Consider the following 22194-nt stretch of genomic DNA (forward strand, 5'->3'; position numbering starts at 1 on the left):
AATCCCAGCTTTGCACCAACTGAGGTAAGTTAGTAGTCTCTCTGGGCCTAGGGGTCCTCGTTTCTGACAAGGGACGCTGGCAGGTTCTGTGCATTGTATGCGTCGCTGGGAGGAGGAGAGGAAAGAAGGAAGAAATAGGTGTGAGGCGGCTCAGAAAGGCTAAATTCAGAGTGGTGGTCCCAGGACAGATGTCCAGACTAGAACTAAGGACTAGCCCCGGAAGGCTCAGCTCTGAGGGCTCTAAGATGATGGCCAGTGCGCCCTCTCCTGGTGAGTCATGGGCATGACACCTGAGTCCTTTTCCTCTGGGGTGGCTCTTCTGGATCTCCCCCATTGAGTACGCTGCTGTGGGCCTTCTCTCCTTGCAGGCTCCAAAGGATTACCTGGCATCCCTGGAAAAGATGGTCTCAACGGACTCATTGGCCCACCTGGGCCTCTTGGTGATCCTGGTCTCCCTGGACTGCAAGGCCCTCCAGGACTCGAAGGTCTGGTGATGTCAGCACTAGGGAGCAGAGGGTTTCTGTGAGGGTATGAGGCCTTGGGGTGAGCCAGAATCTCACAGCTGAGAAACAGGAAACCTGGCAGTAAAGTTTGGCACTACGAGGAGGCTGGAAAACCGAACTGTATTCCATTCGCTCCCACCCACCTCTGAGCCTGTGAAGGATTAGAGCCCTACATTCTGTAAGGCAAAGGACTCTTTCAAATCCTTTTCTGGGTTCTCTTCCAGCTCTTGAGAGCTGTGACTGTACTCTAGTATGCCTCACCCCTGCCTCTCACTGCCCATATTCTGCCCACAGATCCTGACATGGATGGGCAGGGGATGATTCAAGGGACGAGAAAATTTGAGATAACGTATGGCCACTACTTAGCTCCCAGTTTATATCGGAGATGGCAAACCAGTTGTCCTGAGTAGAGAACAGTTCCGAGGCTCAGTGGGAAAATGGTGTGATTAACTAGCCACGTTGCATGGGCGGGAGAGAGGGTGTGATTTTGTCCTGCCAACCCTAATTCTGCTATTGCTGCCTCAGATTCAGCAGGTATACTTAGTTATGTCCTGTGAGAGCCTGCAGGGTCCAAGAAGTAGCCCTCTCAGCCCCCTCAGCCCCTTGTAGAGGACCCAAGGCCAGGTGACCATGGGAGGGAAGCTGGATAGCATGCTTTTTCAAACAGGGGACTCCGTAGCTGGATTCCTCTGAGTTGGCATTCCAGCTCTACCGCTTACCAGCTGTGGGACTTCTGAGCCTGTTTCCTTATCTACAAACTGGAGTGATAAGGGTATCCGGTGAGCTAACACGTGTGTGTATACAATGTGCCCTGCTCAATGCTCAGCACAACGTCAGTAGCTGCTGTTATGACTGGCTCGCCCCTTTTCTGCTCTCTCCCTCTCAGGAGCTCCAGGGAAGAAGGGTCCCTTCGGGACGGCTGGAATGCCTGGGCAGAGCTCGAGAGTGGGTTACACGTTGGTGAAGCACAGCCAGTCGGAACAGGTGCCCCTGTGTCCCGTCGGGATGAGCCAGCTGTGGGTGGGTTACAGCTTGCTGTTCGTGGAGGGGCAGGAGAAAGCCCACAACCAGGACCTGGGTAAGTACCGGCTCTGACACCAGCCATGGCCATCCATCCCCACAAGGACCTAGAGCCACCCTTTTCAGTCCTCCCAGCCCTAGGTGGGCCCACTGTTTGGTGGTGGGTAACAAGCACCAGCTGTTGCATCAGGCACACCTAGGTTTAAACCCTGGCTCTGGGGTGCCTGGGTGGCTCAGTGGGTTTAGCGTCTGACTCTTGATCTTGGCTCAGGCTGTGATCTCAAAGTTCATGGGTTTGAGCCCCATGTCAGGCAGTGCAGAGCCTGCTTGGGATTCTCTTTCTTTGCCCCTCCCCTGCTCACTTGTGTGTGCTCTCTCTGAAAAATAAATAAAAACATTTAAGAAATGTTTTTAAACCCTGACTCTACCACTTACTAGCTGGGTACCCTGGACAAGTTATTCAACCTCTCTGAGCTTCCACTTCCCCCTTAGTGGAAACCAAGCTAGTTCTAGAGCCTATCTCATAGGGTGGTGTAAGAGTTGCATGAATCACCCAATGTAAACTGCTTAGAACAATGTTTGGCATATTAGGTATCCATTAAACATTAGCGATTAGTAGTAGTAATAATGAGATGACCTGTGGGGCAACAGTGATTACCCAAGAATTAATTGTGTTGTCTACAGGTGTGCAGACTGTGAACAGCAGACTCAGTCTATTAAATGCTAGTTCTACAAAGCAGGTTAATTAGGGAGTCGTTACGTGGCTTATAAAAGCATTCTTTTCAGGGTGCCTGAGTGGCTCAGTCAGTTACGCATCTGATTTAGTCTCAGGTCATGATTTCATGGTTCATGAGTTCAAGCCTGGCTTCAAGCTCCATCCTCTCTGACAGTGCAGAGCCTGCTTGTGTCTGTCTGTCTCTCTCTCTCTTAAAATAAACAAACTTAAAAAAAAGATTCTTTTCATTATCAAACTTCCCTGGTGCATTGAGAATAGGATTTGACCCACAGACTTGAGTGTATGTACAGTGTGCCAGGATTGTAAGGAGAGGCACCCCTGCTCCAGTCCAGGCAGTTTCACGTAAACCCATTTAGTCCAGTCCTAATGGCTCTGGGGATAATCTCAGCCAGACCTTACCTGCCCCTGCCCACCTTCTCTCCTCCCAGGATTTGCTGGCTCCTGCCTGCCCCGCTTCAGTACCATGCCTTTCATCTATTGCAACATCAACGAAGTGTGCCACTATGCTGGGCGCAATGATAAATCCTACTGGCTGTCCACCACCGCCCCCATTCCCATGATGCCCGTCGGCCAGACCCAGATTCCCCAGTACATCAGCCGCTGTTCTGTGTGTGAGGCACCCTCACAAGCCATTGCTGTGCACAGCCAGGACATCACCATCCCGCAGTGCCCCCTGGGCTGGCGCAGCCTCTGGATTGGGTACTCCTTCCTCATGGTAAGGCCCTGCACTGCCCTCTTTCCCCAGTGTAGAGATGGACCGCAGGGAGCCCTGGGAGGGTGCCTCAAGCTGGTCCTCAGGCTCAAGTGGCATGAGATAGAAACCACAGAATTTGAAAAGAAGGAACATGCTTGGTCTGGCCTTGACTAAAGACCAAGCAGGCTCAGCTCTGCACAAATGATGGGTAATTCTATGAATAGAATCGAGCAGTTTGCACTCAGTGGTCCAGGGATGAGAATTTCTATGAATCACCAGCAAAGGCCCTAACATCTCTATGCCTGCTTCAGTTATGCCACAAGCAAGGGAAGGAGGAAACTCCCGATCCCGGTGGACAGTGAGGGAGAGGCTGTCCCCACTGAAGGCTGGGATACACTCTCATTGCTCAGGCTGGGCACGGACATTTCTCCTCTTCTGCCCCCTCTCCTAGGCCCCTCTGGCCACTGTCATCTCCTAATGAAAGACTCAGATGAGGGCACGCTGTGTTTGTACCTCCTTGGTGGGATTTTTGCTGCTTCTCCATCTCAGTGGGAAGGCTGTTGTGTTCCTAAGAGCTGAGAATGTCTGTAAGCCCAAGGAGGCATCAGGTCCCTCCCACGACATTCCGTGAATATCGGGGGACATTAAATGAGCAAAAGGTCAGGTTTAGGGCCAGAATAACTCACAGGTAAAACCAGTGTGGCACCCACCAAAGTACTCTGCCTCACCAGAACTTCTTTACTAAATTGCCAGGGGTGACATGATGAGAAAGTGTCTTTGAAGAGTCACCAAAGCCTTAGGCTTCCTCACATTGGTGCACGTACCTGAGATGAGGCCCTTTGTCATTTTGCTCTATGTGAATTGGGCAGCTTATCCCAAAGGAATATAGAATCACCTCACCTATCATTCTGTCCTATCCACCACCCAGACCGGGAAATACGTTGGAAAGGCCCCTGAACTTCCACAAGGAATGCTACAAAAACTTTACAATATCTTACCTGTTTTGCTTATGGGAGCACTCTTAAGATCTTATTCAGAATCTCTTTGCTTTTACTTTACACATAATTCTATCATACTAGAATATCTATATTTTCCTGAAGACCTATAAGGGTGCGAATTTGGACTGCCTAGTATGGCATCTTGAAGCAATAAGACATGCCTACTAAAGACAAGAAATGAGGGAGAAAAGGATTCAGAGGTGGCCTAAGGACTTCACAAGCTGTGTCCCTTGGTGTGGGGCCCCTCCACAATTGCCCAACACAAAAACCAACATTCACGGCAATAAGCCTGTGTCATGTACAAAATGTAAAATACACAGTGTCTGCCATTTAGTAAGGCAGGGAAGCATGTTGTTTGTTTTAGAAAGTTTTCTGAGGATCAAAGCGAGGAAAACTCTGATGCTGCATTTATCAGGAAAGGTCACTTAGATGGAGACCAACTGTCCCAAAGAGTTGTAAAGTATGCCATCTCTGAGCGTCCTATTTGGCCATCTGTCCCATTGGCTGTTTGCTGACCCGGCTGTGTATGAAGCCTCTTCCTCACCTCTTGTGGTCCAGATAATAATCCAGCTGACATGAAGGGAGGAGGGGGGATGGGGAGTGGAGACACAGGGACTGCTGTCTGTGGGTACAGTGACTGGAGACTATCGGCTGAGTGGCACTAATGGGGAAATCCTGACCTTGTATGCGGAGGGAGCCCTGAAGTGAGGGCCAGGACGTTAGGCCAAATGCGATGCCCACTAGTACTCAGCAAGCAAAACACACTGCATGTTGCCCTGAAAGGGGTGGTGCAGACTGAAAACATAAGAAGTTCTAACAAAGGTAACCTCAGAGTAAGCACTATTGATAGGCTAGGGGAGGGGCGTGTGGTTTTACCACTTTGTGGAGCATTGTGCGCTCTCTCTCTTGGAGTACACCACCAAGGGCTGGGAGTTGACAAGGGCCCTGAGAAGACCTGCTTTCCAAAATCTATTGCATCTTCCTTAATCCAGCCTTTCTCAGACTTGTCTGTGGAGATTTGCGGAGAGGCAGCGAACACACCTTGAAACTCAGTGGGACGGCGGCAGTTTGGGAGACGCTGGCTGAGATGTACCCAGTGCCCAAATGCAGTGGGTTAGAAGGGCACTAGGGGCCGCTCCTGGCTCTGAGGAGCTACAAAGGAGGGATAAGCGGACACTGGTACTATAACACAGCTTTCCTGATGCTGGGGCCGAGCCAAGAGCCCAGCGTTTCAGAAGGGCCCACACCTCCCATGGCAGGTGCAGCTCACACACTTGACCCTGTCTGTTTCAGCACACTGCTGCTGGCGCCGAGGGCGGGGGCCAGTCCCTGGTCTCACCCGGCTCCTGCCTGGAGGATTTTCGTGCCACTCCTTTCATCGAATGCAGTGGGGCCCGGGGCACCTGCCACTACTTTGCCAACAAGTACAGTTTCTGGCTGACAACAGTGGAAGAGAGGCAGCAGTTTAGGGAGGAACCTGTATCTGAAACACTGAAGGCTGGGCAGCTCCATACAAGGGTCAGCCGCTGCCAGGTGTGTATGAAAAGCCTGTAAGGGGGGGGGGGCACCTGCAACCCTGCCCCTTGCCCTCCCCTCCCCCACACAACGGTCACCTCACAAACCCCAACGATCTGAAGAAGGAAGGCCCAAGCCCTATTGCCCACTGTCAAGTTGTACGTTGGAGTCTCTTTTGGGCTGTACTGGACACTGGTCGCCCCAACCCTCAGGCCCAATGGGTGAGCTCACCCTACTGAGATCTGCTGTCCCATTTCAGTCAACCTGGTGCTACCGTTTGATTCCGATGTTTGTGTGATTATTCATGGCTACCTCAGAAAGACCCACTGGGCTACTGCTTCCTTAGACCACTGGCTTTCCTCACTGCCTTGATCAGAAAGGTCTTTGTAATAGCTGGTAAGTCATTTCTTTATGTCCAGAGAGCACCATGCATTATTTGGCTTAAACCAGAACACAGTGTTTCCACATTAAAAACAAGAATCCTCTGGCTGAATGTTCATGGATGGCTCAAGCCTGCATGGGGCAAGCTCTCACTCTTCAAGGACATGCACTGTGTCTAGGCAGGCAGCAGACCTGGAATGGGGTGCCAGCCAGTAGCCTGGGGTGAGCTTTGCCTCCTTGGAGAGTGAGCACAACTGGGCCCCACAATGCTTAGAAGGGGAGCTCATTAACTTCATAGGGTCCTAGACAAATCACTTCCTCCTTGCTGGCTCCCTCCCTGGCCAGAGACCTAGGACTTGGCCTGGTCCAGAGTAGAGCAGAGGATGCCCCAAATGCAGCCAGGCCCATCAAGGGAAATGAGAACCACAGCCCTTTCTCCCAGGCTGGGGTTAGAGAGGTAGATGGGTAAGGAGGTGTGAATTTTGCTTTTGACTCCAGGAACAAAAAGGCAAATCCCTTGGCCCAATTGCTCAGAAGTCCCTGTTTATTTCAAATGCCATCCAGATGTGTGCAATGTGGCAGATCGAAGATCCGGTGTGTTGGGTCCTTTGCGCTTTGAGGCTGTTGTTAGAGACTTTCCATTAAAATGTCCATCCAACTGCTCTTTCACAGGTAGCCTGTTAAACAATTTTAATACGGTTTTAAACCTCATAAAAATCTAGCACACTCCTCTCTTTAGCAGTTGGCAGACCTGAAGAAAACCTGAGTTGACTATAAAGTGTATTGTATTCTATTCAGGGGATGTGTTTTCACCATTTCCTCTATCACTTTCCCAGAATACTTAGCTATGTTGACATGAGGTGATTCCTTCCAGCTGATTCTGTTTCCTTAAATATTATGTAAACTGTGCCAACACAGACCAAGCATAATCAGTATAATCTGTGTTATTGTTACTTTCACCTCCTATCTCAGTAATAAGCATGGTGCCAGCCTTGTACATTGCAAATAAAAGGAATTAAATATCAACATTTGACTCTTTTGACATTCTTTGATGAAAACTTTTCTAAAGTCCGTCTCACTACAATTTGTGAACCCCACCCCCGCACCGCCCTGAGCCTATTAATGCAAGCTGAGCTTTACAAGAAAACACTGAGGCAGGAAAAATACAATTAAAGTCAAATGGCAGAAGGCAACCAATCTACAACTTGTTTCAAAATATGCCTATAACTGTTTTTAGCCCTATCCAGGCTAGAGTTCAAGAAATGGGTTTTTATACTCTGGGTCTACAGGATCCTTTATAGACAAATCAAAAGTAGAGAAACAAGATTGTTGAAACCAAATATAAGACATATATGCATATATTTGTATATGCAGAATATAGATATTCTGGACCAATAAACAAGAAAGTAACGACACTGGGAGCATTCAGGAAGGGAACCAACCTGTGGGAGACACAGACATTTCACTGCAAACCATTTTGCACCTTTTGAATTTTGAACCACTGTAATATACTGCCTACTGGGAAAAAAAAGAATAAAATGGAATTTAAGGAGACAAATGTTCTAATGTTCCTAAATATACAAGCAAAACAAAGCAAACTTGGGTTTTGTGCGAGCTTTCAAGCTGTGTTGCTGGCCTTCCTTGGGGACTTGGTGGAGGAGGGAGGTGAAATGCACACAAGTTAACAGGTAAGGAGAGGAAAATGGGAAGACACCACTTGGACTTGAGGTATATCCACACAAAAGAGTGTTTAGCAAAGCCAATTTGACGAAAAGATTTTAAGATTTACTCTGTTGCTCATCCTGAAGTGGTTTGGAATGGCATCTGATGTACTTAAGATTAAATGTCACCACATGAATAATTTTTTTCTAATTATGACTGCCAACCAAAGTGGAGTCTAATTCAGACACAATTTTTTATTTCCCCCAAATCAACATTTAAGTCAGTGACTGGCAAACTATACAGCTTGCAGGCCAAATCCAGCTCGCCACCTGTTTTTGTAAATAAAGTTTTATTGGCTTACAGCCAGGTTCATTTGTGTGCACGCTGTCTATGGCTACTTTTGCACCTCAACAGCAGAGCTGAGTAGCTGTGACAGAGGCCACGTGGCCTGCAAAGCCCAAAATGTTTACTATTTGGCCCTTCACAGAAAGTTTGCCAACCCCTGATTTAAGCGATCATGATTTGATTTAAGGATAGGGTGACATCTGACAAAAACATCAGTAAGGACGGTGACAGTAACCCATCAAATGGTGAGGTTCCCTCAAATAGGAAGGAGGCCAATGAGTGCACATTTGATATAGTTTCTTTGACACATTTTTGATGTAAATTATAATTATTTAAAATACATATTCAAATAATTTAACAAGAACTTTCTCTCCCTGATGCAATCACTTTATTATTAGAGAAAGAGAATAGATTGCTTCTTAGTATTTAGCTCCAAAGAGGTCACACCTGAAAGGGTGAAGAAGCACAGGGTAACCATCTCTCCTCTGCTGGTGCTGGAAGCAAGATGGGAGCTGCTGTCTGACCTCCACCTTCTCGTTTCAGTAGCTGAAGACTTGCGGTGGCCAGGTAAGACAAGCTGGGAAGCAAGGGACAGCTCCTAATTCTTTCTGCTCCTACATTCCATGATTGTTCTAGTTCATTCTGGGGAAGGGTTGCTGTTGTTTGTTTTCTGAGAAATGGTGATTGGCTCAGTCATGATTGCTATCAAGTTTGTATGCTGTTGGCATATCAGGCACTTGCTGACTAGAAAAGTGTTATGTAAGGGCTTCGTGTTCTTCTGGTGCCAGGTGGAAGACAGATCACCAAGATGAGGTTCCATTATTCTATACACTCAGAATTTCGAAATCTTCCTCCAGGTCAGACTCCTCTAGTTGCTCAGTAGAGTCGATGAATTCTATCAGGATATGGAAATGAAAAAGAAGAAAGCTTGACACTTAGGTTGGAGTGGTCCATATGGTACTCAGTAGTTAAGACTGGGCATGTTTTAATTTTTTTTAAGTTATTTATTTATTTATTTTAAGAGAGACAGAGAGAGACAGAGAGAGAGAGAGAGAGAACAAACACAAGTCGGGGAGGGACAGAGGGAGAGAGACAGAGAGAATTCCAAGCAGGCTTTGTACTATCAGCACAAAGCCTGATGTGGGGCTCAAACTCACAAACTGTGAGATCATGACCTGAACCAAAGTTGGATGCTCAACCAACTGAGCCCCCCCAGATGCCCCAAGACTGTGCACGTTTTAATAATTTTGCTGCAGAAAAGCATGCGTAGAGGAGACCCACAGGTGGGGCCACTGACGAGTGCTAGAAATTCTTTCTAAAGAAGCTAAATAATGGAACTTGTTACCTAGTCTTATTCACAGTGATGAGGATGAGACTCTGTAATCTTTGAGGTACCTTTCGAATCACCCATGGCCTCTGGTTTGTTTTTTGAACAGACCATGAAAGTTCTAGGCATTTTCACTTTGCAAGGAACTTTTGCATCGAGCTCATTTTCTTCCACTGCCCCTCTTGGAAATTGATAAGTATCAGTTCCTCAGTAGATTAAAATCATCATTCCTTGATCAGACCAGCTGAGTGGAAATTGTACATTCCATGGAAACATGGGCCACCATTGCTTCTGTCTCATAAAACAACTGCTACGCCTAGGTCTGCTGGCCCAAGAGCCCCGGACCAATGGCTTACCTGCCCCAGAAGTTGTCACTTCTGGCTTGGCTGGAGGAACAAAGGGAGGCCAGTGCGATGGGTGTTTCTGAACTAATTCAAACATCCTTAAATTTTCCTTTAGAATTTCCTGAGGAAACACAGCAACAGTTGTAAACACTTCAGACTTACTACATTTCTGCCCAATTGTCCATTTGTGATCCCAAACCCTATGAGAGGGACCTGGTTGTTGAAAGGTGAAAACAAAGCTGTAGCCAGCATACCCATCCTCTACTTGACCCATCCGAAGACCCAGCCCTCTTCAACTCTAGATACTGTTGGCCAGGAAGGAAGGACCATGGAGGGAGTATCTGATGGAAGGTCAGTACTCACTGCCCACAGTCCATCAGGAGGTTCAGGTCATATGCCAGTTGCACGGGCCTAACTCAATATGGGGCTGACAAGTTCCTGAAGTGTTGGCTCCAAAGAAATGTGTGTTAATTACATTAAATCTGCCCCAAGAGAATACATGGTTTTGGTTTAGTTTGGTTTGGTTTTAGCCCAACACTTATGGTGTACATCCTAATTTAGATGGCATAGTCTCACAAGAGACTTTTATTTGAACTTTTTTAAAAAATGTTTTTTAACATTTATTTTATTTTTGAGAGACACAGCATGAGTGGGGAAGGAGAAACAGAGAAAGAGGGAGACATAGAATCCAAAGCAGACTCCAGGCTCTGAGCTGTTTGTCAGCACAGAGCCCGATGTGGGGCTCCAACCCACGAACCATGAGAGATCATGACCTGAGTAAAGTTGGACGCTTAACTGACTGAGCCACCCAGGCGCCCTTCATTTGAACTTTAAATGTGGTATAAATACAGTTTTTCTGCATTCTGAAATGTTAAGCATTGCCTTTAGAAAATGATTTTCCATTATGTTTCAGCCAATTATTAACTGGGGTTTGAGATTCAGCTCGGGACATTAGTGTAAATTATTTGTTCTCTTGCGAAGATAAATCTGCTCTTACACTTGCAAGAGGCTCTGGACTCCCATCTTGTCAACTTTTTTTTTTCCAAATAGGAGAACATCATGTCTCCTGCCACCCCATCCAGGGCATTTTAAACTTCTCCCTGTGATCTCCATTCTTTCCATACGCATTTATCAATGTCACCCACATATTTGGCATGTGTTAGAAGTGAGGATGAGGTGGGCAGATAGAACGATTGGTGAGCTAGCAAAACACGATCAATACCCTTTTACACAAAATACCAAGAAGAAAGAATATCTTGCTTTGGTATTTACATATTTCTGAAAATTGTGTTTCCTTTAATGGCAGCATGCCTGTATTTTATAGAAATGAGACAGTTGAAAGACAAGCTTCCTAAACCATAATTGACTATATGAAACTGTAAACAGACCACTAAACAAATAAAAAACTTTAGTTTAGTTCCTTCAACCATTTCAGCCTTATGAATGGAATAAGGAAGAATTTAGGCTGAACTCTATGAAATCAGCATTTTTAAGTTAAACTGGTAGAATATTCATGGACTATTTCATGACTATTTCATATAACTCGTAGGCATAATGAGATGAAACATTACTTAGCTAAAAATATCACTCACTTGACATACTAAGCATATTTCAACCCAAAGTTTTTCTTTGGTTCCCCCAAGGTTCTGCATAACCCCCCACATCTCAGTTTCTCTCTTGAAATAAAGTCCTAGCAGGCTAGATTTAGGTTACTATGAGAAACGGTCTTGAAAAGGAATCCTATTGAACAATTTTGTTTTTAACACTAAGAAAAACATACATACCTTCTGAACAAGGCTACACCAGTTATCAAAGTCTTTTTCTTCTTTGCAGAAAAATCCCTTGGGGGGAAAGCAAGAGAACACAACTTAGAACTGGGCAGGTGCACTAAGTCAGGCCCTATGCACTGCAAGATGGAGCCACTGGCCCAAAGCTGTGATATGGGCCACTCTCTATAGATGTGTCTTCTGGCAATAATGAAAAATACTGGCAGAATTTCTCTCTCTCCTAGGTCATTGCCTCACCTGGACACACACATTGACTTGTTCATTCCATCTCTCCCTCTCCATCTTTATCTCTTTCTCTCCCTCCCTCACTCTCTCCCTCCCTCTCCCTCTTTCCCTGTCCTTGGCCTTCCCCATCCATCTCCCCTCATACTATGAGACACAGTAACTTGAAGGCCAATCTCCAGAGCATGGGGTTAATTCCATCACATTCAGTGCACAGACACATCCATAAAGAACAGTCAACTAAACCAACAGATAAGCCAAAGAGTACTTTTAGCTAGAGGCAGTACTTAATAAGATGGCTTTCACCTTAAGGAAATTATCTATTAGAACAAAGGGGACCATGAATCTCCTTCCCCATCCTCAGAGCCATCCTTCCAGGGGGGAAACCCTGCAACTTCCTGGATTGTGTGTCCAGAGAAATCAGCACTAGGCACCCAGAAGTGCCCCTGGGTGCCCTCTTATCCCTCCCTCCCTCTGTATGTCCTACCTTATTCCCTGTGCCTGTGTGGCAATAATTAGACGGCAAGAAGTAAAAGGGGAATGACTGTAACACTAATAATAACTATTTACAGAATGCTTACAATGTGCCCGCCACTGCACTGAGTGCCTAATGCACAGTATACGTCATACGACCCTATGGTGAAGGAACTATTGTTTTGCTCATTTTAGGGATGAGAAGACTGAGGCTTAGAAAAGTTAAGGGACTCCCACTAAGTCCATAGCTAGTAAGTGGCAGGGCCTGGATTCCAACTCGAGTAGTTGTCTTCAAGGTCCACCCCCTCCCCACAATACTATGCTACCCCTTGTAGGGGTTGGTGACTGAACACACTCTTGCCACCCTACCTAGCAACATGGATGACCCTCAAGGAACCAATCTGTAATAGGGTGCTGTTGTATCTCTTGGCCCGCCTAACCTTCATATACCCACCAATGCTACGGAAGGATCCAAGTTCAAGATGTTCATTCGCTGAGGGGATTGCAGGCAATGGAAAGTCTGGTCATCAACTGTTCCATTTTCCTCGGTGTTAACAAAAGTCTGGGTTGTGTGAGGGTCCAAGAAAATGAGCTCATCACCTGTTTAGAATGAGATATGCTTAATCTAGAAAGAACCACTGGCCCTGGCCTCACTGCTGCCCTTGGGAGAGGCACTCTGGTTTTCTAAACCCGTCCCTTGGTGACAATGAGAATGAGGTGACAGAAAGCCCGAACGTGGGTGATCATGCTTGAAGGAAGCCAAGTCCAATCATTTGATGAGAAGACTTGCCCTAGCATTTGTATCTCCTTAAGGTCAAAGACTGGAAATGGAGAGTGACAGGTTTGAGAAATGGTTTGAGGAATGAGAGACCACAGATGACATGGCAGGCTCTGTGAGCAGCAGTAGCAAAGAGGCAGTAGGTAGGATCACCAGGGCATGAGCCCAGGTGCCATTAGGGGGAGCTTCCTGCCTCTTTCAACATGGAAAAGCATCTCACTCCACACCATCAGTGCTCAGACCTCCAGTCAGAGAGCCCATCTGGTAAGAAAAAAGGCCTTGGCCTTCAAAAGAAATGGGAATGCGGACTCTGCAATGGATAGGATACCAGGGCTCTGACTTCTGGTCTTGATTTAGCTAGCAAATTAGTCAACGTTAGCAAGTTAGTAATTCCTGTTGGAAAGTACTGCCTTGGGCTCCTTAACATCAGTACACATACGCCTCCCTGGGAGAATTCACTTCAACATGTTCAATCTTTACAAATGAGAGGAAAGCTACATTTTGTCAAATTGAAAAGGCCTAGTCCAATGATGACCCTGGAGGAGTCTGAGATAATAAAAGCTCTACTTTGATATTCAAGGGGCTGAGAGTCCCTCTAATGCTCATCAGAGGCAGGCTGAGCTGCCAAAAGTTCCTAAGGTGGAACCCCAACCTCACTGTCCAGGCCTCAGGGCCATGTGGGCTTCTGTGTAATAGACTGGGTTAGGCAACCAGAGAGAGATCTACCTGAGGCTGGAGGGCATGGTAGGGAGAGATGCCCCAAAGAATCTCCCTGGAATGGCACCCAGGGCTGTGTTGGGCCCCATCTAAGTACTTCTGTTGGCAAAGAATGTGTTTCTGATGTCTGATGAGTAGCTTAACTTGTCTGTGTCACAGACCAAGGGCAAACCATTCAATTCAATTGGTCTTAAATTCTCTTGTTTTTAAACTGGGGTTACTAGGCCTGTTCCAGTTACCTCACAGGGCATTATAAGAACCAGAAGGTTTCTTTTCTGTGAAATGCTTAAAACACAATACAAATACAAGGTGGCCACTGAAGTATCTCGCTTTGACTCAAAAGTATTTCCCTGCAAATACATGTTTAAGAGTACATGAAAATCAATGCCCCCATATGACTTGTTTTATGAAAGTCAAGGTACATACATATGCCCCCTAGACCACAGGTGGGTGGGATTAGTTATATCAAAAAAGCATGAAGTCACAAAGAAAAGCAACAACCAGAATGTTTAGAAGGAAGCCTACTTATGACAACAGAAAAGTAAGAAGAAAAGGAAGTTCTGCACAATAAAATAGAGATCCAGAGCATGGTTAGAATCAAGCATCCTACCAGGGCGTTTCAAGTTAAGATGCTGGGAATAATAAGAGCATCCTCTCTGATTCTGGCCTTGTGTGTGTGCGTGTGTGTGTGTGTGTGTGTGTGTGTGTGATGGAGCTTGGCAGGCTGCACTGTTCCTTAGAGTGCTTAAAAGAGATACAGGAGAATATCTAAGAAGCCCTAGAAGTGATGTGGGGACTAAATCAAGGTCTCTAAAGAGGCTCAAGTGTAAGAGGCAGTCTGGTCAACCATCTGCAGACACAGGGCTCACACTATGCATCTCAGGTGACAACCTTTCTTTACCCAAGTACAGGGGACAAACATCTCCTGTCTAAGCAGGCAAAATTGGAAAGCCAGAGTCTCATCCTGGCCTTAGTGTCCACATTGAGAGCTTTCCCCAGCTTCCCACCAAGAAAGAGGGCCCTCAGGAAGCAATGTGGCATGGTAAACAGGGATGGCCAAATCGGGATTATATCCTGGCTTTGCTACTTTCTAGCTGGGTGGCCTTGAGGAAACAATCCCTCTGACTCTTAGTCTCACTATAATAACAAGCTCTAACTCACAGGGGTATTATGCTATCTATATCTATACATCTCTATATAGGACTATCTATATCTATACATCTCTATATAGGACTATATATGTATATGTTCTCTATCTATCTACCTACCTACCTATCTACCTACCTACCTACCTACCTACCTTCCTACCTACATGGGGAGTGGTACTTGGCGGGGTCTCTGACACAAGACAGCTGTTTAGAAAATGGCAGGTCTCATCTGTTCCCTCCTTTCAGGCATTTTACAATCTGGAACCCCAACCGAATACAGTAAGGGGATAAGGCAGAAAAGGGGATTTAGGGGGACTTTGGAGCCTCCAATGAAGGTGAAGCAAAGAGTTTATGAAAGCCAATGGGCAAATGGGTACTATGTAAACCTCTCTCTGGGGAACTAAAGATTGCCGTCACCCCTTTCACGAGTAGTCAACCCTCACAAGTCACCCTGACCCAGTGGGCTTATGAAACAAAAGGGATATGCCAGCTTGGCAAATTCTCTCTGGGTAACTTGAGGAAAGCGAGGCCAGGGTACCTGGGAATCCCATACACTCTCCATTGAGCCCCCTCCAAAATTATTTCGCATCTGTTTCAGCCTTGTGCTCAAGTACCAAAATACAGGAAATTGACTTTTTTACAACATTGTATTTGACAGGATCCCAAAAATTTAGAAGCAGAGGCTGTCTAAATTTATATAACTCCAAATACTGGATTTTGTACTTGGAGAAAGAAATGAAATGCCTCCATGGTTTGCAAATTTTCCATCAAGCTGTAGTTTTGGGGCTCAACCAATAGATGGCAGCAATAGAGAGCTCAGGCAACTGTGTAGACAGCCTCAAAGAGAAGAAAGAGTAAGCAAAGACCAGACCAGTTGGGGGTCAGGAAGGGTGGGGCTATCTTTTACTGAGTGCATACTGCATGCTTGGCTATTTGCTGAGTGCTCCCCTGTGAAGTGACAACACGGAGAGTTAAGGAGTAGGCCTATTTTCTTTTTTGTTTTTCTTAAAAAAATTTTTTTTTTGCTGTTTTATTTATGAGAGACAGAGAGACTAAGTGCGAGTGGAGGAGGGACAGAGAGAGAGAGAGAGGGAGACACAGAATCCAAAGCAGGCTCTAGGCTCTGAGCTGTCAGCACAGAGCCCGACTCAGGACTCGAACTCATGACTTGTGAGATCATGACCTGAGCTGAAGTCGGATGCTCAACCGACTAAGCCACCCAGGCACCCCTCTTTTTTGTTTTTTAAAGTAAGTTCTACGCCCAACATGGGGCTCGAACTCACAACCCTGAGATCAAGAGTCACATGCTCTACCGACTGAGCCAGCCAGGGGCCCCAGCCTTATTTTCCATTAGAGGAAACTGAGACTGAAGAGTCGATATTTGTTTCCTGCTGTCACACAGCTGATAACTGGGAGACTGCATATGAGGCCAGGTATGTCTGTTTCCACCCCCTCCTCACCTCCCTGAATCTCCAAGGAGTTGGGGGGGGAGGGTGGCCAAGCCCATTTCACCCTCTCCTCTGCACATCCCTTGTGCCTTTCCCCAGGTCTGCTCTGGCTCGCTCTTGCCTAACTAAGGCTCTCCCTTGTAATCTAAGCTCATGTTCCTCGAAGCCCAGTTTCATGCCACATCGCCCCCTTCCCTGTGCCCTTCAGCACTAACCAGGGGTCTAGGCCCTTGGTACTCAACGTGCAGTGTGTACACCAGCAGCCACAGGACCACCTAGTTAGAAATGTAGACTCTCAGGGCCCACCCTGGACCTGCTGAACGTGCATTTTAAATAGGCTCTCAGGGGGCGCCTGGGTGGCTCATTCGGTTAAGTGTCTGACTTCGGCTCAGGTCATGATCTCACGGTCCGTGAGTTCGAGCCCTGCATCAGGCTCTATGCTGACAGCTCAGAGCCTGGAGCCTGCTTCAGATTCTGTGTTTCCCTCTCTCTCTGACGCTCCCCCGTTCATGCTCTGTCTCTCTCTCTCTCTAAAATAAATAAACATTAAAAAAATTTAAATAGGCTCTCAGGGTGATTTGCATGCACATTAAAGTTTGAGAAGAACTGGGCTAGCTCACCTTGTGTGCCATGGGCCTTAAATGACTCTGACCACAGCTAGTGAGTAAGGCAGCTAGATTTCCAGAGGCATCGACCTAGGCAGGGGATCCTGGGCTGCTTGCTAGCATCTGCATTAGGAAGTTAGTGGTTTTAAGGCTTAGCCCCTGTTATCAGAAACAGGATAGCTCTGTCTTTGCCTCCTCTCACGTCTACCCAGTCATGGCTCTGAACAAGGAGGCAGCAGGCCCAGCTGCAAGGAAGTCAGAAGGTGGCTCCTAGCACGAATGCCCAAGTCCCTAAAAGAGGGGGATCGACAATGCCAGGGGAGTGAAACCCTGCCACCCTGGACCCCATAGAAAGGAGACAGAGATGCTGAGATAATGCTGTGACCTTGGGGTGGTCCAGTGGGAAAGCAGCTATAGAACCATCTTATCAAGAGGCAAGGAAGTGGGACACTGAAGGAGGGGATCCACTCTCCAGCAGACACAGAGAAGTGTTACTCTCCACAGATCAGGCCAGAGACAGAATGAGCTGGCCAGAGGCCACAGCATGTCTGGGCTAGAAGAGGGCCCCCTAACTGGAATTGCCTGGTCTCACGTGCAAACATTCTGCCCACCCTCCCCTGGCCCATAACGACTTACTTGTGATTCCTCTTTTCTTACCTAAGAATCCTATGAAATAATAGGCGTTATTTGGTTTTCCTCCTAAGGCCCCTAAAGACTGGGGCATCTTAAAACACTCCTAGAGGGAAAGAGAGTGCAAGATTCTCAACTCACTTGTGGACTGCTGCTCACGGATCTCTGTGCTTACATGGCGGTGTGATGGGCGGGCGGCACTGGGCCTGGGAAACGGGGTGACTTACTTTGAACGCATCGACATAGACAGGATTGATTTGGTTTATGCCCAGGCGAAGGGGCACAATAAGCAGCAGGGGTTTCCAGGCTGGGCAGCAGGCAAAGGTGCCCCTACTCTGATTCGAAGCATTCAGAGTGCCAGGGGGGCTCTCACCAACTGTGTCAGCACTTGAGGGAAGGACGCAGCACATTTTTTCTGGAAGCGGAAGACAAGAGAGCTGGGTGAGTAAGGGGTATCCGGTCATATGAGATACACCAAGGGCAAAACTAAGGGCAACCTCACATGACATCTGCCTGGGAAGCCCTCCCATCTGCCACTGAGGCCCAGCTTGCCCTGCCTTGCCCCACAGGAAGCCCAGACCACTTCTCCAGACCTTACTCCTCTTCCTTCTGGCAACCAGGCACTCACTTACCTCCTGCCAGATATTAGGGGCTCATTGAAAAAAAAATCTGATTTCTAGACTAGTTTTTCTGCCTTTGAGACAGGGACTGTATCTTTGGTTTCTCTAACCCCATGGCAGAAAGCACAGGGCTGGGGCAAATGGGGACCTCCACAGAAGAGCTGTTGGGTTTAACTGATTATCTATACTTTGAGTATCCTGCAGGGAAAGGGTCTGATAGCTCACTTAGGGTCAGAAAAGACCCTCATTGTTTTCTTCCTTTCAGAAAGCTGAAAGGAAAGAGAAGAAAAGGCATAGCGAATGATTAACCAGAGTCCTGTGCCCTCCCCGCAAGCTTCCCTGCTTTAGTGGAGCAGGCCAGAGAGTCAGTGCCTGTCTGTCAGTCTGTCTGTCTGTTGTCCCTCTCTCTCCCTCTCCCCCACCCACCCCCACACTTTCTGAATGTTGAGGAAGGACCTCAACCACCCACCACCTGGGAAGGTAGACAGGCTAGGGACTCACTGATATCTTCAATGACCACTGTGTTATCCATTGAAACATAAACAGCCAAGGAATTCCATTCGTCAAATAAAGCAAGTTTTCTGCAAAGTAACACACAATGAAGTAAAAATGGGGGAAGATGGCAACAATAGCAGGAAGCAGTACAATATATGCCCACTGTTCCTAAAGTCACCAAATGCTGAGCCACAGAGAAGTTAGGGTTCAGGTCAGCTCTGGCTCCCCTGACCGAGAGCTCTGGAACATTCCATGTCCAGGGACCTTGAGAATGCCACAGAGTCACTGTTTTAGAACGCCGAAAAAAAAGTCCTGCTTTACAAAATGGAAAAGTCTACCTCACAAAGTGACTCCTGTCAGGCAAAAGAGAAAAGATGTCAACGTATCTGCTCCCAGAGATTTTGTTTTCTTAAACAAAACACATTCTGACTTACTGCTTTTTTCAAAAAAAGGTAACTGTCATGAAGTTATAAATATAAATATAAAATATAAAATATAAATACATACATATGTTTGGGAGCACAGATAATGTTGAGGATAAGGCTAAGGAAAATGCAGAGAGAGAGAGAGAGAGAAATATCTCTTACACCCCTCCCCATGTGCAGTGCAAATGCTGTTCAAGAGACGTGGGCTGCATATGGCCTTGGTGTGGGGCCTCTCTGGTCAACAGCTGAACAGAGAGAGAGCATGCTGAATTGTATAACTTTGGAGGAGGTTAGAAAGAAAACCCCTTCAACACAAGGATTATCTGAGGTCTGAGTAAAGCACCATTGCCGGGGCACCTGGGTGGCTCAGTTGGTTAAGCATCCGACTTTGGCTCAGGTCATGATCTCACCATTCATGAGTTCAAACCCTGTGTTGGGCTCTGTGCTGACAGCTCACAGCCTGGAACCTGCTTCAGATTCTGTGTCTCTCTCCCTCTGTCTCTGCCCTTCCCTTACTCACACACTCTTTCTCAAAAATAAATAAAAACATTTAAAAAAAAAAAGAAAAAGTAAAAAAAAGATTAAAAAAAATAAAAAATAAAGCACCATGGCCATTTCTCTCTTATGTTTCCCTCTTACCAGTCTGAAAGAAGGTGTATTTAACCTGGCTACTTCTGGAATTCTTGAGTAAATCACAGCCTCACTGGATAAAACAAAATATATATATATGATTTTCCTAACCAAAGTAGCTCCCAGGAAGAGGTTAATTACCATTACACTTTAATTTCATTCCTTGTAATGTATTACCTTTCCCTGATACACTAATACTCTGTTATTAATGATAACAATCACAGTGACTCAAAACCCACTTAGGGGTGCCTGGGTGGCTTAGTCGATTGAGCGTCTGACTCTTGATTTCAGCGCACATAATGATCCCTGGGTCGTGGGATCAAGCCCTGTGTCAGACTCCGCACTAAGCATGCATCCTGCTTAAGATTCTCTTCCTCCCTCCCTCCCTCCCTCCCTCCCTCCCTCCCTCTCTCTCTCTGCCCCTCCCCCACCAAAAACAAGCCACTTAAATTCTTTATAAAAGGTATGTTTCCATTTGCTTATTGTTGAGAACTTCAAAATTTAGAAGAAAGAAGCAGATTCTGAAGGACATCATGTAAAAACTAAACATTTCAGGCTGGGTTTGGGGCTCGGCACAGCCATTCTCATCCATCTTCTACACCTTCGACCCTGGGTTCCTACGGTGCTTCCTGAAATACTGCCAGATCTTCACTCAGCAGAATCAATGATGCCCCGCAAAGGGACTATGGACTAAGGCAAGGAAGTGGTCACAGGGGGTTTGCAGCATTAGCAAGGAATAACGCCAAAATACAGATTTTGCTTGGGTCCCCAGGAAATCCAGACTACTCCCCGCGTGAGCACATTTCCAGAGCATTCTGGTTCACGAAGACTGGCTAATAATTGAAACAGTGCCCCCTCTGTACTTTTCATGGAGCAGGTCCTGCCATCATCCTCCAGAGAGCCTGGGAATTGAAGAAGCAAGCTACGCCAAAGGATTCCAGATGGTTTCAATCTTCTGATGCCTAAATCCAGCTTCAGATTCTGGATGGCATCTCCATTCACCCGTCAAGTATCTACTGAGCACTTATGTGTGCCAGGCAGTTTTATGTGCTGGTGTTACTGTAGTGAACAAGACAAATGTAATCTCTGCCCTTGCGGAGTTTTCATTCAGTGACAGGCTGTCAGGAAGGAGAGTGACAACAGGTGAGGTGGCCTACATGTATAGGTGCTGATGCCACCCATCCCATTCACTTCTAAAATGTTCATCTTAGATTCTCCACCTTGCCTCTTGGTATCGGCAGTAAATTCTGCGATTTAACAGAGCAACTGCACAAGTACCATGCTGGGGTACCTGGAGTCTGCCAAGACACGACAAACTGATCCCAAGACTCCCTTGGGGTTTGTCTCCTCCCACAGGTGTTGAGTTCCTTGAGGCAAGAACTGTGTCTAGTTTATTTCTGTATACCCAGCACTTTGCACAGCACAGCCACTCAGTAAATGTTGAATGGATGGGGCGCCTGGCTGGCTCAGTTGGTTTAGCATCTGACTTTGGCTCAGGTCGTGATCTCACGGTTTGTGGGTTCAAGCCCTGCATCAGGCTCTGTGCAGACAGCTCAGGGCCTGGAGACTGCTTCTGACTCTGTGTCTCCCCCTCTCTCTGCCCCTCTCCCGCTTGTGCTCTGTCTCTCTGTCTCTGTCTCTGTCTCAAAAGTAAATAAACATTAAAAAATTTTACATCTTGAATGAATGAATGAATGAATGAGGTTTTTTTATACTATACAGAGTGGGAGTCCTTGTCTTTCCTAAGCTAGCTCAGCCTCCGCCACTTACTATTTAGCCTTTTGGCTTCAAAGTGACCCTCAGGCTGATGGTTCCCTGGAAGGTGAACACCAACCTGCAGAGGGAACAGATACTGAATGAGTCCTGAGATGCCTCCCTCTATACCGGCACCAGTGACTACGACTCTGAAATATGAACACAGATGTCTTCATCTGAGTGAAGATCCGGCACACTTCAAAGAACTGTCTGGGCAAAATAGTGCAGATGTCTGGTGGCTTAGTGGGATGGCAGGAATAGTTAGATTGATGGGACACTGAGTTGGCAGAAGAAGGAGGCATAGGAGAGAGTACGATAAGGCAGATGCCAGACTCTTTTACTTACTTTAACACCTGTGCAACTGTATTTGGTCCAAACCATTCGCCAATTGATTTCCCTTCTCCTACACCCATTTGTGCTGTTTTTATGTGGAAAAAAAAAGATGTTAGCAAAAGTTCTTCTAGCATACCACAAACTCCTATTTTTTTTTCATAAATAATTAAGCAGATGGACAACTTAGCAGAGCCACATATAAGGCAGGGGGTGAAAGCAGTAGGTACAGACATTGCCATAAAACTACTGATGTAACCTTACCCATTTGATGGATAGAGTAGCAACAATCCTTTCTATCTAAGAAGCACTGTAGGATCCGTTGGTATTCTTTGGGTTGTTCTTTTTGTTTCTCCCAGTTCCAGTCTTTTTAAGAAAAAAAAAATGAGTTAAAATCATTTAAAATAACTGTTTATTTACCTCTCTGCACTCTTACTGTAACCATGGGGTTAGAGGGAAAACACACGAGTTGCATCTGGAAGGCAGGAATGATCAAGTTAGAACATTCCTAAGGAACTCCAATATTGACAACAACGGCATCTGGAGACATTACTTTCAAAGTCTCAGTGGGTGTAAAGTAAAAGCAAAACAAGACTTTAACCAAG

General features: G+C 46.4%; 2 protein-coding genes across 6 annotated transcripts in view; one reads left to right on the plus strand and one right to left on the minus strand.

Annotated features, from left to right (window-relative positions):
* Positions 1-6873, plus strand: part of COL4A6 (collagen type IV alpha 6 chain) — a 284904-nt gene extending 278031 nt beyond the window's left edge. For all 5 annotated transcript variants that reach the window (XM_081793122.1, XM_081793126.1, XM_081793124.1 and 2 more), the window contains 4 exons: positions 369-485; positions 1390-1581; positions 2688-2974; positions 5245-6873. In XM_081793122.1, the coding sequence (XP_081649248.1) occupies positions 369-485; positions 1390-1581; positions 2688-2974; positions 5245-5505 (857 nt within the window). In that variant the 3' untranslated portion in view covers positions 5506-6873. The remainder of the gene's footprint in view (positions 1-368; positions 486-1389; positions 1582-2687; positions 2975-5244) is intronic.
* A 1334-nt stretch (positions 6874-8207) lies between these two features.
* Positions 8208-22194, minus strand: part of ATG4A (autophagy related 4A cysteine peptidase) — a 62489-nt gene continuing 48502 nt past the window's right edge. The window contains exons 5-13 of the mRNA XM_081793127.1: positions 21854-21955; positions 21605-21677; positions 18456-18535; positions 17562-17749; positions 17362-17440; positions 12463-12608; positions 11310-11366; positions 9538-9646; positions 8208-8749 (exon numbers count right to left, since the gene is read on the minus strand). Coding sequence (XP_081649253.1) covers positions 8679-8749; positions 9538-9646; positions 11310-11366; positions 12463-12608; positions 17362-17440; positions 17562-17749; positions 18456-18535; positions 21605-21677; positions 21854-21955 — 905 coding nt within the window. The 3' untranslated portion in view covers positions 8208-8678. The remainder of the gene's footprint in view (positions 8750-9537; positions 9647-11309; positions 11367-12462; positions 12609-17361; positions 17441-17561; positions 17750-18455; positions 18536-21604; positions 21678-21853; positions 21956-22194) is intronic.

Source organism: Panthera onca, chromosome X (assembly GCF_046562875.1).
Source record: "Panthera onca isolate mPanOnc1 chromosome X, mPanOnc1 haplotype 2, whole genome shotgun sequence".
NCBI classification, from domain to species: Eukaryota; Metazoa; Chordata; class Mammalia; order Carnivora; family Felidae; genus Panthera; species Panthera onca.